The sequence below is a fragment of the Neopelma chrysocephalum genome, unplaced genomic scaffold (assembly GCF_003984885.1).
Source record: "Neopelma chrysocephalum unplaced genomic scaffold, ASM398488v2 Primary Assembly neopelma1_45, whole genome shotgun sequence".
NCBI lineage: Eukaryota > Metazoa > Chordata > Aves > Passeriformes > Pipridae > Neopelma > Neopelma chrysocephalum.
In genome coordinates this window covers 11,815,046-11,830,223 of record NW_020897704.1, presented here as the reverse complement: position 1 = coordinate 11,830,223, position 15,178 = coordinate 11,815,046, and the positions used below count along the sequence as shown (strand labels likewise).

At 40.2% G+C, this 15,178-nt stretch overlaps 1 protein-coding gene across 2 annotated transcripts in view; it reads right to left on the bottom strand.

The window, feature by feature from the left end:
- Nucleotides 1-567: 567 nt before the first annotated feature.
- The window catches only part of RELN (reelin), a 284,032-nt gene continuing 269,421 nt past the window's right edge, over nt 568-15,178 (bottom strand). The window contains exons 58-65 of one of the 2 annotated variants that reach the window (XM_027679385.1): nt 15,064-15,137; nt 14,152-14,313; nt 13,655-13,812; nt 12,603-12,822; nt 11,414-11,611; nt 10,921-11,019; nt 5,893-5,898; nt 568-1,702 (exon numbers count right to left, since the gene is read on the bottom strand). In XM_027679385.1, the coding sequence (XP_027535186.1) occupies nt 1,606-1,702; nt 5,893-5,898; nt 10,921-11,019; nt 11,414-11,611; nt 12,603-12,822; nt 13,655-13,812; nt 14,152-14,313; nt 15,064-15,137 (1,014 nt within the window). In that variant the 3' untranslated portion in view covers nt 568-1,605. The remainder of the gene's footprint in view (nt 1,703-5,892; nt 5,899-10,920; nt 11,020-11,413; nt 11,612-12,602; nt 12,823-13,654; nt 13,813-14,151; nt 14,314-15,063; nt 15,138-15,178) is intronic. The other variant, XM_027679386.1, reaches the window with a different exon arrangement.

The following is a 15,178-nucleotide window of genomic DNA, read 5'->3' as shown; positions in this document are numbered from 1 at the left end:
CATTGGATATTAGGAAAAATATTTTCACTGAAAGAGTTGTCAAGCATGGCACAGGCTGTCCAGGAAAGTGGTGGAGTCACCAGTTATTTAAAGGACATGTAGATGTGGTGCTTAGGTACATGGTTTAGTGGTAGTCTTGGCAGTGCTGGGTTAACAGTTCAACTTGGTGTTAAAGGTCTTTTCCAAACCTTAACGAGTTTATGATTCTAAGAATTGGCAGTTTTGGCTGTTTGGAACCAGGTTCCTTATGTGCTGTACTCTAGTCTCAGAGCTTGGAAACAGTGGTTTACACACTGCATTTTGGAGCAGACAAAGTGGGAGTGTGTATTGGTCTGCGGTCCCGTTTCATTCCTTGCAGCAGGACCAGTTCCAAGGACCATGCTATGCCCACAGGTGGGACTAGCAGGATTTCTTGGTTTGTGTTATTTGCAAAGTGCTGTTAAGTGTGTTGTACTAAATATTAAAAATTGTCATTTATGTTTGCTTTAGAATCTAAGTATGGAATGGAAGAATTTGGTTTATGATTTCATGTAAAGCTCACATGGCTTGAAAAATCTAACATCAGAATTCTTTGTTGACATTGTCTTTATTGAAGCATGGATCTTTAGGTTGGTTCACCATAAAGTGAAGCATTTTATTTATGATAATAGACAGGGCTATAGGGGCATTATAACGTTGCTGGTGTAGATACAACTTTATCAGAAGATACAAACATGACCCGCAATAGAAACAAACACCAAAGAGAACACAATGAAACGTTCACTGTTTACAAATCACTTCATTACTACAGACACCAAATGGCAGTTACTGTAAGTAAATCAGTTGCAGAGAACTGACTACATTTAGACAGGGATTTGGGAAATTCTGTTTGGGGCTTAATCCACAACTCCTTAGTAGAAAAAAGTTTAATGTCAAGCATTCTTTTTTTATCCACAAAACAATGCTAACCAACAGACATATCAAAGAATAAGACCAAAGGATATCAACGCCTTTACAACTACTCTTGCAATTATCTTCTGGATTAGGTACTTTGATGATTTTTTAAAATACATTTTTTAAGAAGGTAAATTGCCCAAAAATCAGCAGCAAAAATATTACAACAACAAAACAAGTAAATACAGTGCCAATGTGTCATGTTGTAGAAGAGAATACAAAGAGGACAAACAATGATAACTTAATCATATAAAATGACACAGAGCTGAAATACAGTGCACATAAATACCTATGTGACAAAGGATGTTAAATTCTGTACTTAGTATGTAGGTTTTTATAAACATAAAATCTGAAAAGTCTTTGTGCTTAAACTTTTTTTCCTGTTAAACAGAATTAGTTGCTTACTTCCAATACTGCCACTGTAACTGATATTACAACAGATCACAATTTTCACAGACACATCAACATTAAAACATTTACCTATGAGAAAATAAGTCACTTCTCATTAGTTCACAGTGCGAAAAAGTGGTGTACACTCTGTCTTGAGAAAGGCTTTCAGTTATTCATCAAGCCAGCTGCAGAAAAGTCCTGATACCAGACGCAGTGCTAGATTTAAAGAATGGAAAGCAACACATCACATGTTGGGAGGAAAAAAATAAATTTCTCGTTTCTTCATGGATATCGTCTAAGTGACCTTCGTCTTCTGTTGTAGAAATGCCTGAGCCCATGTTGCCGTGAAAAATTCATCATGTAATTTTGTTTGCGAGTGCTGTTGAAATCAAAGGGTGGAAGAAGAGAAGAGCGTCACACATTAAAATATGTACTTTAAATTCTTTTGGAGCAGTGAGCTAGTGGGACTGATTCTTCTTTGTCCTTGCATGACCTTTCAAGTCTGTACAAACTGGTGTGAAGCACACCCTTTGTATAATTGCAAGGTACCAGGCAATTGAGAATCTGTCCCACTTTGCTGTCATTTACAATTCATTATCTTAGGGAAAGGTTAAGAGCTTTCAACTGATGCAAACTTGTGCTGCCTAGGGCCAGATTCACTAAAGCTGTGTGCACACTTCATAGAATTTATCTCCAGTGGTTTTGTACTCCAGTCATCCTTCTGCCTTCAATGATTAACTGCTTTATCTTGAGAACAGAAGAAAAGCTTTACTCCACTTCATTATCTTCTACTTTTACCATATAGGAAGTGAAGTACAACACTTTTATGCAGATTCATATTTTCCTCCCCTATGCACCCTCTTCCAAAATTAAAGGAAGATCTGGGAACTAAGCATTATCATGTCTGGGAGGAGACCAGGCAAGAGACAGCCTGTCTGCAGCCTAATTCAAGGAAGACCTACCTGGAGGACAAGGCCCATCCCAGCTAATGTAGGTTTCTACTTCTCCCACTGAGGGAAGAAGGAACCATGAGAGGGCAGATCTGTGAAGTGAAAGCCTGGAGTCAACAAATCTCCCATTTGTGGGTGCAAGGCACGTTTTCACTTGTGAATTTTGTCTGTGAGTAGGAAGTAAATATTCGTAATGTAATCAGTCATTCTTTCCTCCCTAGTGCATAAATTTATTTCTAGTGAATGTGGCCCTTAGGAAAAAGGAGTAATTGTATGTTTTGCAAAATACAAGGCCATCCTCCAGATAGCTTTTGCTGTAGTATGCTAATTTAATCTAAAACAATCTAACAAAATTACAATTTTTCAGCAGCTAATCTTGAACACAATAACTGAATAACAGTTGTCACATCAAAATCTAGATTATAAACCCCTAAGCAAATCCAAATCACTTCCTGACTAGTCTTTCAAGGGTTTGCAATTTTTAATTTTTGTATTATTTTTTGCCACTGGAATGTACATACACAAATGAAATTCTCACAGCTCCTGGTGACAGTGAAGGCAAACAGATCTACACTTGGTACAACTTTTGCCACTCTCACAGTAAGGCAGAGCTCTAGAGCATTTGGCAATTGAGAGAGGGGTAATGTTTGAAGTTGACTTGTCCTGACTTTCACCTAACTCCAGGTGAAAAGGAAAGGTTTGTGTTGATTTCTAAGACTTTTTTTCAGAGGGTGTCAGTGGTGAGTTTATATAATTTTAATGCCACTTGGTAGCTCCAGTGCAAAGCAGCATTGAAGATCAGTCTTCGTTCTGTTCCTTTAGTGATCTCAGTGGAACACCACCCTCACTCCAAGGCCAAGCAACTCACTGAGGAGGGCAGGAGCGAAATCACGACCCCAAACCTGCTCCTGAAAGTAGCTGCCATTGGTCATGAGGCTTGAAGAAGGTCTTAATTTTGCCTTCCCTTTAATTCCCACTGCCTGGGAAGTGGGTGATTCCTTAGAAACAGGGCCTTCAAGGCCACATCCAACCTCTCAGGAAAAGATCCTAACCATGGGGTGAGGATGGAGCACCTCTCTCCTGGGAGAAGGCTGCTCTGCAGCCAAAATGCAGGAGATAGGCCTAGGAAAAAGCACAGTGCAACTCTGAGCAGCTTTGATCTCAGTACATGGGACCAAACAGAGCCTGTCAAAGTGTTTGGCTGAAAAAATTGCCATTTCTGGACCTGGTTAGATTTAGAAGCAAGCTTAGCTGTGAGAGCCTCAGCTTGGGCAAGACTTGGACAGCTGGGGCATGTGCTGAGCTGCAGTTCTTGGCCTAGGAGCCTTCACATATCCCCATCTCTATCCTGCCTTTGGTCTGCTCATGTTCAGCAACAGCTCACTAGAGATTTTCAGGACTGATTTTGGACAATGCTAGGTGCATCTGGCCTCTATTTCACTTCAAATGACTAATCCTTTCGAATCTGGCCTTAAACTTATCGTGAGGATGTTTAAAACAATGAACAGAGGAAAAAAAAAAAGGAAAGAAAAAGAGAGAATTGAGAAAAGGAACAAATGGTTACCTAATAACTTAAAAGATATTTATTTATTTATTTATGTATATAATTTTGTTCTGCTATAAGATGATCAAGACATTAGAGAGAAGCATATGTCTTACACTGACTACCAGAGCAGTGCAGTGTTTGAAAAATAAGAGAAATCTAAATTCTCAGGAGTTAAATGCTTAAATTTTTTTTTACTTGCAGTGACATAGTTCATACTTGCCCTCACTGATGTCTGAGGCAGACTTTCCAACTACTAGTTGGATGCCACAGAAAAATTTCATGCCTGCTATAGAAATAGCATGATTTTCGCTCTTGCCATGGGTAAATATGTACACCCTCTGCATTAAAGTATAGTATCCTATTGCACCACAAAATCAGAGTAGGTCTATGTTTTTTATTTTTCTGAATTAATTTTATATATTGGTAGGAGACAAGCACTATGTAAGAGAGATCAAGTGCTTTATAAAATCACAAGAAGAGTTATACAATATAGTCTGTAGGAGTACTTACGCATTTCTTGCCTTTAGTGAATGTAAAAATGCTTTCAATACTATTAGTACTAAATTTCATTTGTATTTTCACAGATAAAAAGTTTTACCATACTTTTGCTGTTGTTTTCCTGTTTGGAGCACCCAAAATGTGCTGGGCAGCATCAAGTTACATTAGGAATATATCCCCCCTTCCATAATGGAGGTACTGGAAGGAACTTTTGTTCAGATATCAGTGGCAACTTGAAGGCTGCTTTGCGAGTGTGTAATAGACTGGTCAGCATCTGCTGAGCCTTCTGCCTTTTCTGTGCATTCACTGAACCATTAGTCAATCAGAAAAGTTCAGATCCAAAGCTTTCTGTATAGTGCTGATGGAACACACAGCAAAAAAGAAATTAATAGGAGCAACTACTGTATAATCTGTTTGACAGTTTTGAGTGCACTATTAAAATATAAATGGAAGATAATTTATGTAGGAAACCCTAAATATCTTTCCACTGAAGTCACTGGAGTTGTGCTAGTTGTATGAAAGCAATATGCAGCCAATACAGAAGAACAAAACCAGAACTGTCTAGGGCATATTCAATACATACCAACAATAAAGCAATTTATGAGAAGGAGTCTCTCTGGATCTTTAGTTTTTAGTAGAGCATTCTGTTTATTGCTTGTTTCCTAAAGCACAGTTTGAACTACAAATTTGCAATTTCAAGTTTATGAAAATGGAACATAGCCAAATGGAATGCAAAATATGTGGTGCATAACCTTGTATATACTAATGTCATTCATTATTTCTGTGTTTTTAATTGACAGGGCACAACAGGAACGAAATGGAAACAAAAATATTTGAATAACAAAACAAAACAGGAACAAAACTTCAGAACACAACAAAAGCATGCCCCTCAGGACTAGGCCTGGAGTAAATTTTGAGACTGAATTAGAAATGCTTTGTTAGGAGGGTACTAAAAGGAGAAAAGTGATGTGCTCTGACTGAAGTCCTGATGGCTCAATCTATCAGCCATCTTTGGCTTTGGTGAGGTTAACATTTGAACCCAGAGCTCAGCAACTATGCCGGTTAGTGGTATCTATTACCTGCACCAGCACAAAGCAGCTGAGTTACATGAAACAGAAAAATTACCTGGGAGACACTGGCTCTGTGTTTAAGGGGCATGCGTGGCTACGACCGACATACCCTGTCTGGCTTGGCTTCACCTCTGAGGTCACTAATTACAGGAAAAAGTGTGAATTGCCCCTTGTCACCCAAGCAACACCCTGGGTGCCCTCCATTGGCAGGTGTCATTGTACCCTGTCAGAAGCAGAGGAAGGAGAAGTCCTTCCCACCACAGCCTTGATGAAATTCCCACTGTGGTAGGGCATGAACTGCTTAACAGTTCCTCCTAAGTTTGACTTTCCCCAATGCTCACTGAGGAAGTGCTGCAGGATCAGGGCCCTCCAGAGCTATGTGGCACACCTCAGAGAGTACAAATGATTTTTCACCAACTCATCATTGAAAAAACTTTGTGAAAGAGCTATAACTGTAACTGTAACAGAAACATACATTTGGTACTGGTTCAGGGAAAGTACTTACCTTATTCTAGTGTAAAACCAATGACAGCAAACAATGAAATACAACACAAGTTAGAAAATGCCTTTCAATGCATGCAGCACTGTGATTAGTCATAAAACCCTGATGAGGTTTAGAGGCAATATAGGACTTTTCGTCTCTTTTGAAAATAAAAATTGAACAAATTATTTCCTGATATTTCAAATCAACGTTTATATTTTTATATAAAATTCAGCATGCACTTTTTAGAAACATAATAGAAATGTCATAGAAGCACAAACAACATCATATTAAATTTGGCATAAATGTTGTGAATATTCAGATAGCTATCTAATGTTTGAACTATTCGTGTTCTTTTTTATAAATATGCCAATACTTTAATTTAAATGCATTTTTCAAATCATTGCTTTCTACTAAAAAAAAAATGAAGCAGATGAAAATGCTTTTCCACATGAGCAGTTGTTGTTAGAGCTAGAATATATAATTTGTATTTTAATGTTGCAAAATAAGGATAAACATTCTTTGTACCAAATGCAACATAAGTTCTCATTAAATCATTTGTGCCAAAAACATGAGAATATCTTGACAATGAAGAGCATGGAGTGATGGCTATGGAGGGATTAATTCTGTTATCTAACAGTTAACCATAAAATAGTAAGTGGGGACAATATTTTTTGCATTCCTTGCACATCTTAAATTCCTTTGCATCACATTACAAGTTTTGGGGTGCAAAGAAAGCAACATCAGACTCTTAGTATTTAGCTTATCATTATCCTTTATTTCTCAATACCTTCGACCAGAATTAAGTTCATGACATGTCTCTAAGGGCCTGCCCTATACATAAAAAAATGGCAGTTCTGTAATGTACATGCAAAGAAGTGCGAGGTGTTTGTGCAGTGGACAGGCTGAGAACTGTGCTTCCAGAGAAAAACAATGTGCAAAAGAAATGCAGAGCTGGATGTGGGCTCTTCTTAGGGTCGAAGTACAGGGGCACAGAAAAACACTCTTTGTTAAGCCTGGGATAAAATAAATTTTTATCCTAAGAAGAGCCACATGGAACATGGTGAGAGCTGTGCCCAAAGCTTTCTTTACAAATGGAGGGGAAAAGTGCTGCACTAATGAGGAATAATCAGCACTAGCTTTAAAAGGGACTGGATAACTTGACAACTTATATCCTCTCCCCACTACAGGACAGACAGCAACAGTGGTTAAGCTGGCAAGATCAATTTTATGTATAACACAGGTATTGGGTTTCACCTGTTTGAAAGAGGTGCTCAATTTGAGCACCATTTGCAGCTGCATCACAGTCTTAATGATACTGCTTTTTAATGAGTGATTCAAATAGTTAGCTCAAAAGTGGAATGATTTTAAGTAACATACAAAACTATCCATCTTTGGCCTTTCTTATCACTGCCAGGTATTTTGCATGCATGTATAATCTGCAGATTAATTTTTCTCCCCCAGCAAGCTACCTTGGGAGCAAAAAGGAAATAAAGAAATGGCATCTTGAAAATGTTTGCTGGTGAGAGGATGGTGGCCCTTGACTCAGAAAACAATTGAACTGAACAAAGTGTCATGACCCTGGCTGTGCATCAGCTGTAAGCTATACCTGCGGTACAGCTTGACAGCTGGGCCTGTGACAGAATTAATTTCAAATCTTTGGATTGCTGAGAAGAGTTGGGCGATGAAAGCAGGTATTCACACATTTGTCCCTGGACGGAGCACTGTGAGGAGGGACATCACCCGCTTTGGATGAGAAATGGAATCAAGAAAATCCTTGGTTTCACTGCATCCCTACAAACCAGATCTCCCTGCTGGCAGGTGCTTTTCCCTCTTACTCCAGCCCTTAGTCTGCTCAAGGAGAGCATCACTTGCTTGTGGGCAGAGGAAAAGCTGTTACAGCACTTAGGTGTGCACCTGGGGGTGTAGGCAGCCAAGCCAACACCTAGGGCATTTGGGAAAATCAGACCTCTTAGCCCACAGAGGAGTGAAGAAAACACAAGATGAGATGTGCAGAAAGCCAGGAACCTTTCTATGTCCCAAACCACACCTCCTAGGATAGGTTGTCTCCTTGCTGTAACACCTCACAGGTTAGAGGCTTGCCTGCTGCATCAATATGGGCACACAGATCACAAACATGAAAATCTATACTTCAACCAAGAGCAGTGAGGATAATTTTGATGTGCCTGGAGAGGTGTGCGGAGTCTCTTTCAGGTGGGTGATGGAGTGCAGGGTTGTAAGAGGACCGAACACAGACCATGTTACACATGGACCATCAACAGGTTCTGTATCCAGGGATGTTCGTGGCTTTCTGAGACAAGGTCAGAGTTCCAACAGGAATTACATCCAATTTAGGAGGCACAGATGTTTCCTAAAGTATCCCAGCTTTGGGGTGAATAAGCCAGGCAGAAGCCTACTGATTCTCCCTATAGAATTAACGGGAAGAGGCAATTACAGCACCCTGGTGAATGGTTTTATTTCAGGCTGTGCCTCTCTGCAGCCCTGCCAGAGATCCCTGGGGTGGGTATTGCCCACAGAGCTCTCCCCTGGCAATCCTGGTGGGAGGGCAGAGCACCCAGTGGGCAATGACTCCTCGCCTCTCACTGGAGTGCTGCCTGGGCAAGGGGGTTTGTTCTTCCCAGAAGCAGGCAGAGTTTCTGTACCCTTCACTGGAAAATGAAGGAATGTTAAGAATGAAGGCTAAGTCCTATCCCTAGTATTCATGCTGTGAATCCTGGTGTGTTCAGGATCATCTAGGGTAAGTGCTAACAGTTACTGACCCAGGCTCACTTCTGATGCCAGGAAGCACTCCATGGAGGTGACTGAGTGTCTTCATCATTTTACAGGTGAAGAAACTGAAGTGCTGGGGGTAAAGTGATTAGTGTGAGGTGGACAAGTGAAACAACAGACCTAAGGAAAACTCAGGTGAGAGTATCTATTGCCAAGGAAGTGTGCCTTCTTTAAGAAAGCCTTTCCAAGGCTTTATTGAATCCTTGGCAGGTTACTTGCAAATAAATTTCAGGAGGCCTACAGAATATTTTGATGAATTAGAAGGTGCAGATAGAACTTAAGCAAAACAGAGGGGTCGAAGGCACCTGTCGGGTCTGAGCACATGCCAGCATATGAACCAGATGCACCGTGGCATGTAATTTTGCCCTGCCTGAGAGCAGCATGCCTTGTGTTTTAGTGAGCAGGGACTGGAACTCCACATCTGGCCTTTGGAAAATATGCTGTCATGGCACTGTGTTTTACAGGACTTGGTAAGGGAGAAATCTGTCCAGCTGGGTCTGCCTTCCTCTGTGGATTGTACAAGGTGTCACTTGAACAGTGTGGAAACTCTCTGTCTCTAGCCTAATATTTTGGCCTTAAAGCTCTTTAACAGCACCAAAATAAGAGAAGGGAGTAGACACTGTCTGCCCACCTGGTTTCTTCTCTAGGCAAGGTGTGATTGCTATGGTATTTGGGCATTTCTATTGCTGTCCATTCTAGTGTAACATATCTCATGTGACTGGTTGTTACCACTCAACTTGTGTGTCTAGTCTATAACCTGGCAGATCTCATTGTCAAGGACGTTCTCCATATTTCAGCTTAAAAATCACTTTTTACAGATCTGCTCTGTTCCCACTTATAGTCCCTAATTCAATGCTCAGGTTGATTGGTAACATTATGGTCTATTTTTTTTTCTTCCATGATTTTTTTCTGTTTGTTTGTTTGTTTGTTTTTGCTTTGTTTTGTTTTTTTTTTTTATTGCAAGGTAGAAAGACAGGATAATATTTCAGAATGACCAGTTCCCTTTTTCATGGTTTTCTAAACACTGTGAATCTCCTGCAGGTTCATACTCTTCGATATCTTTCCTGATGCAGCATCATACAGCCAACTAAAGCAGGAATCATACCCATCCCTCTCCTTTTTTCCTTCAAGTTTTAAGCTTAAATATTATGGAAGCAGAGCCCAGCAAGGTGTGTAAAAGCAGCAGAGCGTGTACAATTACTCAGTGTTGGGACCAGTTTGGTTTGGGGTTGATATGAGTGCCATGCAAGCTGGTGCTTCTCGGTGGAAAGGAGAACAGGGCTAACTAGCAACCAGATCACTTTGCTACTGTTACAAAACATTACTTCCAGTGTCTCTGCTAATTCAGAAACCTCATGGTTATAATTACACCGTCTGGAGGTTATCTAAGCCTAATTTCTTCATTGCTGGTTTTTAAATTGTTCAATAAAAAGAATGTTTGAACCTAGCTATGGAGCAGGCACGCCTCTCTCTGCCAACCACTGCCAGCGATGAGTTCCTGCCCGGGAAGCCACTACCATCTCACTTCTACTGGAACTAAATTGTTAGAGAAAAAGCAGGTCATCTCTTCGTGATGCAACACAGGAAAAACGGGTTAGCTGCCAGCGAAACCCATCTCAAGAATGGGAGAATCAGGAGGGTGCAGACTTGGTAAAATCTTGACAAGGGGATGAATATAGAGCTCAGACCATAGGAACCTGATATAGTGAACCCTGTTTCTGAACAGTATCCTTCTTACTAAAAAAAGGAAATGAATAAGGCATTAGTTGCTAACACAAATTTTTAAGAGGCACAACAACATTACTTTGTGCAAAGAACAATACAGAAGAATCTTTGGTATCTTTGAAAGGATATAAATCAGCCTTACGTGGCAGCACAGCGTTAAACAGGAATATCCTTTCCATGTCCCAGCACAATAATTTTTTAACTGCTTAAATGCACTTTTAGCTGCTTTAAATGCAGTTACTACTGCATTACAGGACCACACCAATACCTGGTGGTGACAAAGCCCCACTTTCCCTCCTGCATTTTTCCATGATGCACAACACATACCTCTGCTGTGCCAGTTATTTTGTGGCCGTCTTAACCGCTGACTGTTGCAGTCAGGGCAGAGCATTAGGTAAGACAGGTTTTTAGAGGTTTCCCTTTGAGAAAGGATTCCCTGGGCCACAGTGGTTCTTACTGAGCTTAACACTTGTGCCATGCTGGAGAAATTTCAGTGCTTTCTGAGATGGGGTGGGATGAGGTGAAGCTGATACTCACAGGACGACTTCTACGTGGTCCAAAGCCCACTGATCATGACCTGTCCCGTTGTGACGGGGCTGCCACCAGCGCAGTAGGACTCCTTTCATTCGTGCCTCCCTGTCAACACAAATGCAAGAGCCTGTGAGAGCTCCAGGCTTTTGGTGTTTTGCATATCCCTATCTACCCCTCAAAAGGAACTGAGAGCAAATTGTTTCTACATCACCGAATATCAACACACCGTACATGCAAAGCATTTAATGGTTAAAAATTCACACAGATAAGGAGTATTTTCCCCCTTCATATCTCCAAAACAAGTATTATTTCTGGGGTTTTTTTTCAAGTATGTTGATAAATACTAGGCTGGAATTTCTTAATCAGCCTTCACCTTAAGTTTTCTTTGTTTATCCTCTCATCAACCTTTTTTCTTGCACAGTAATGCAAAGATAGATTACTTCTTAGCAGAAAAGTATCTTGTGCACTTAGAGGTAATGAAATGTGACTAGGTACTCACAGGGGAACATTATAAGACACTCTTTGGGCTTGTATAAAGTCCTTTGGCTGATGCTGTGCAATTACTTGCCATGTAATTCCATTATTTACACTGTATTGGAGGAGCACTGCCTTGTCTACAGTGTTAGGATCACTCAGATTGGTATTGCAACTGTCTGTTTGTGAAATACTTCCAATTTGCAAAACAAACATGATTTTGCTGTAAAACACAGAGAGAAAAGGTATTTTTAATAGGCAAACGTATTCAAACAAGAATGATAGCATTTCCAGGTTTATTGCAGTTTCCTTACTAAAACAGAACATTCTCAAGAATCATTACTTTAGCATGCAAAATAAACTGTTCTCACATCTTTAAAGCACAACTCCCCTTTCAAAGTAATAGTTTACTATGTATAACATGTTGCCATACAGTTGGAGGCAGCTGATCCAATTTTGCAATGTATCCCCACAAAACTGAGACAGATAAAATTGTAAACATGCAAATGAATGTATGAAAAGTTTAAAAAGAAAAAATAGAGGTTGAATACAATAAAGTGCTTAAAAGATATATTCTACCTGGGTGTTTAAGAACAGAAGAATCTGATTTACATCTGGCCCATTTGCCAGTTCATCCTGTTTCTAATCTTGCTTTAGACAACTAAATATAAACCAGTCCTGAAAGCTGTCACTCTGTTAAAGAGCCAGCACAGGCTTGTTACATTTGTTTTTCCATGACCAAAGAGGCTCAATAGATGAAAAAGATACTCCTGTTCATTGCCAGGTGAATATAATTCCATTTGACAACTGAAATGGGAAAATGAGCCTGTAATTACTAAATAGCACCTTTAGTCACAACTGTCGTGGAGGTACATACAAACATGGGATTTGTCTTATCAGATCAGGCACTGGTCCAGGCAGTCTGGTGTCCAGCCTTTGCCAACAGCTTCATTGTCTGTGCTGGCTTACTAGACAGTGAGTGCTCTGTTGGGCATGATGAAAACATCTGACCTTTTCATCTCTCATTGCTTCCTCCTCATTCTCAAAATTACGCATTTTGCCAATCCTAATGTTTTCTGCCAGCCACATCTGACTGCACGGCACGGCCAGGTCAGTCCATCCTCATCAGTACTGGCCCACGTGGCTGCACATATGTATGAAGAGCTTCCTTTCTCATGAACTGCTAAAAAAGATTTTTAGGCTCAAACTATTACCTTGCTCGGGTGAGATCCAGAGGCTTAGTCACAGCTTGTCGTATTTGACATCCATTAAAATAGAGCGAATCTCCATGGGCGTAGGGTGCCAGCTGTCCACATCCATTCCCTATCACTCCCCCCTGAATGGTTTCCCAGTTTATTTCAGTAACTCTTTCAGATTCAAAATTATCTTTAATATAACTGGGCAGATCATGGCTAAAACCAGAGCAGTCATCACCTAAAAATGATAGAGTGAAGTTGTAAAACACACAAAAAACAAAAGACTTTAGAAAATTGAGCTAAAGTTCATTGTAATTCCATTCAAGGTTGTGGCTCTATATACAATGTGAGTACAGCCTGAATATATTTCAGCAGATCCATTAATAATGTGCACATTGATATACAGCATTCATTTTTTGAAAATTGAGGCTGTGAGTCGTATTTTTTATAGCAGTATAACTTTGGTATGGTTCTCCTGTTTTGCATTGATGCCAATAGAGAAACCTCAAATTGCTAGTTGAAAGTAAATACATCTAAAACATGAAAAGGATCTGATTTTATAAAGCTATGAGACTCTCCTGGAAGACATTACATACTGGCTCCACTCCCACAAAGCACTTAGAGTTTACCAAGGGCACTCAGGTACCATTAGGCATATGCTTAGCTGCATTGAGGGATTAGAGGAGAACACTCTGTCCTGATGGGGCACAGAACAGAGCCCCTTACAGATGTCAGTCACCAATATCTAGATCCCATTTGCACATCCTCTGGGATGCACGTTTGGAAGGAGTACAGGGCTGGGTAAGCAAGTAGCCATGTTCTGCCTTCTGTGAAGGCTAGATGGACTTTACATACAGTGCCAGACAGGAGAGGTTACTGACTCAATCCAGAAAGAGTAAGGGGAGAGAAAAGCTGTTATTTGCAGCTCTGACAAATTATTAATTTAGAATTTGTTACTTAAACATTCCAGTGATGAATTCAGACATGATATATGACTTTGTCTTTTTGTTTAATTTTGAGCTAGATTAGACTGCAGTAGATGTACAAGAGAGAAACCGAAGAAATTAAACCTTGATATCCTTCATCACAAATGCAAATGGCTCCAGTGGTGCAATATCCGTGGCCACTGCAGAGCTTAGGACACGCTTCCCCGATGTACACGTGATCAATTGCCCAGCTTTGTTTCTCTAGTTCTTCTCCCTTCTGAATCCACCTGAACTGAGTCGCACTGCGAACATCAAAATCACTGTGTTACTATATCTGGCAATCAAACACATCTGTACAGTGATGTTCTAATACACCAGCAACAAATCTAATGAAAAATGTCATATGGAGGGGCTGTGGCTTCAATAACTGGAAAGACACACCCTGAATAGGTGGCCACTATATCATTGGCAGTAGCAACACATATTAAGCAAAAGCTTCCTGAAAAACATTAATTATGTATCAGATATAAATCCAGCAATAAAGAATAATTTTTAATTCACCAGTTGGTCCAAGCAAACGGTGCCAGCAAGACAGCTGACATTTTATAGGTCCACAGTGAGCTGACCTTTCAGTAACCTACCTGGATGAGACATGGTCAGGCAGCTGGATAGTTATTCTTCTCCACATGGAGCTGTTAACAGAGTTATAGATGGTAGCTTCATGGAACTGAAATGGGGAGCAGCCAATGCTATTAGATGAGGAAGGAAGACAGTGTGTCTGGACAAGTTGCCATGAGTCTGTCCTGCAGGAAGCAGAAAAAAAAAAAAAAGTTTTATAACAACTGAATGAATAATGAAAGGAAAACAGGTAATTTCAAAGGGTCATGGCACAACATGAGGTTGTCAGCAATAGTTTCCATGCTCTGGGGCCACAAATTAATGAGAGGTGAGAGGCTGAAGCACTGGTGCAACCAGCACCAGATTTGAGTGGTGGAACTCACAGCATACAGCTCCTCTGGGCTGCATGACAGAAGTATCTATTTGGGAGTCTGCTCCTTAACTCTTACAATGATCAGAAGAGTCCCCATAGAATTTGCTATATTTTCATTCACAGTCATTTAAGCACAGAATATAACTTTGTTTTTACAAATTATAATGTGCTGCTATACTACAGCATGGGAGACAGTGTTGTTAATTGTTTGCTAGTTAAGGACCTATTTGGAGTAAAGTAACTCTCACTTCATTACAGCTTGGTCCTGTATCATACTAAAACAAGTTTCTTGTGAATGTGGTTTCCTGAGAGTACATTTTTAACAGAAGCATGCTCATGACTGTAACTGCAAGCTCAGTGCCATGAATCTGTCGATATCTGGGATAAATAATAAGAGAATTTATGGGAGTTCTGTACACAAAGCCCAGTGCTTGCACACAGGCTTTATTCAGATCCTGTTACAACATGAATAGCAAAGTAATTGCTTTAATAAATAAAAGCTCTCTAGGTTTTTAATATCATACTATTTTTTTTTAGATCTGTGTGCTCTGCTGTCATTTACCTGGCATCTTTTGTATACTCCAGCATCACTGAGTGGAGGTCCCCACAAGAATTTGCCTCACAGCCAACCACGATCTATAGCACAAATAAAATTGACTGCTGTAACAAGTCAGGCA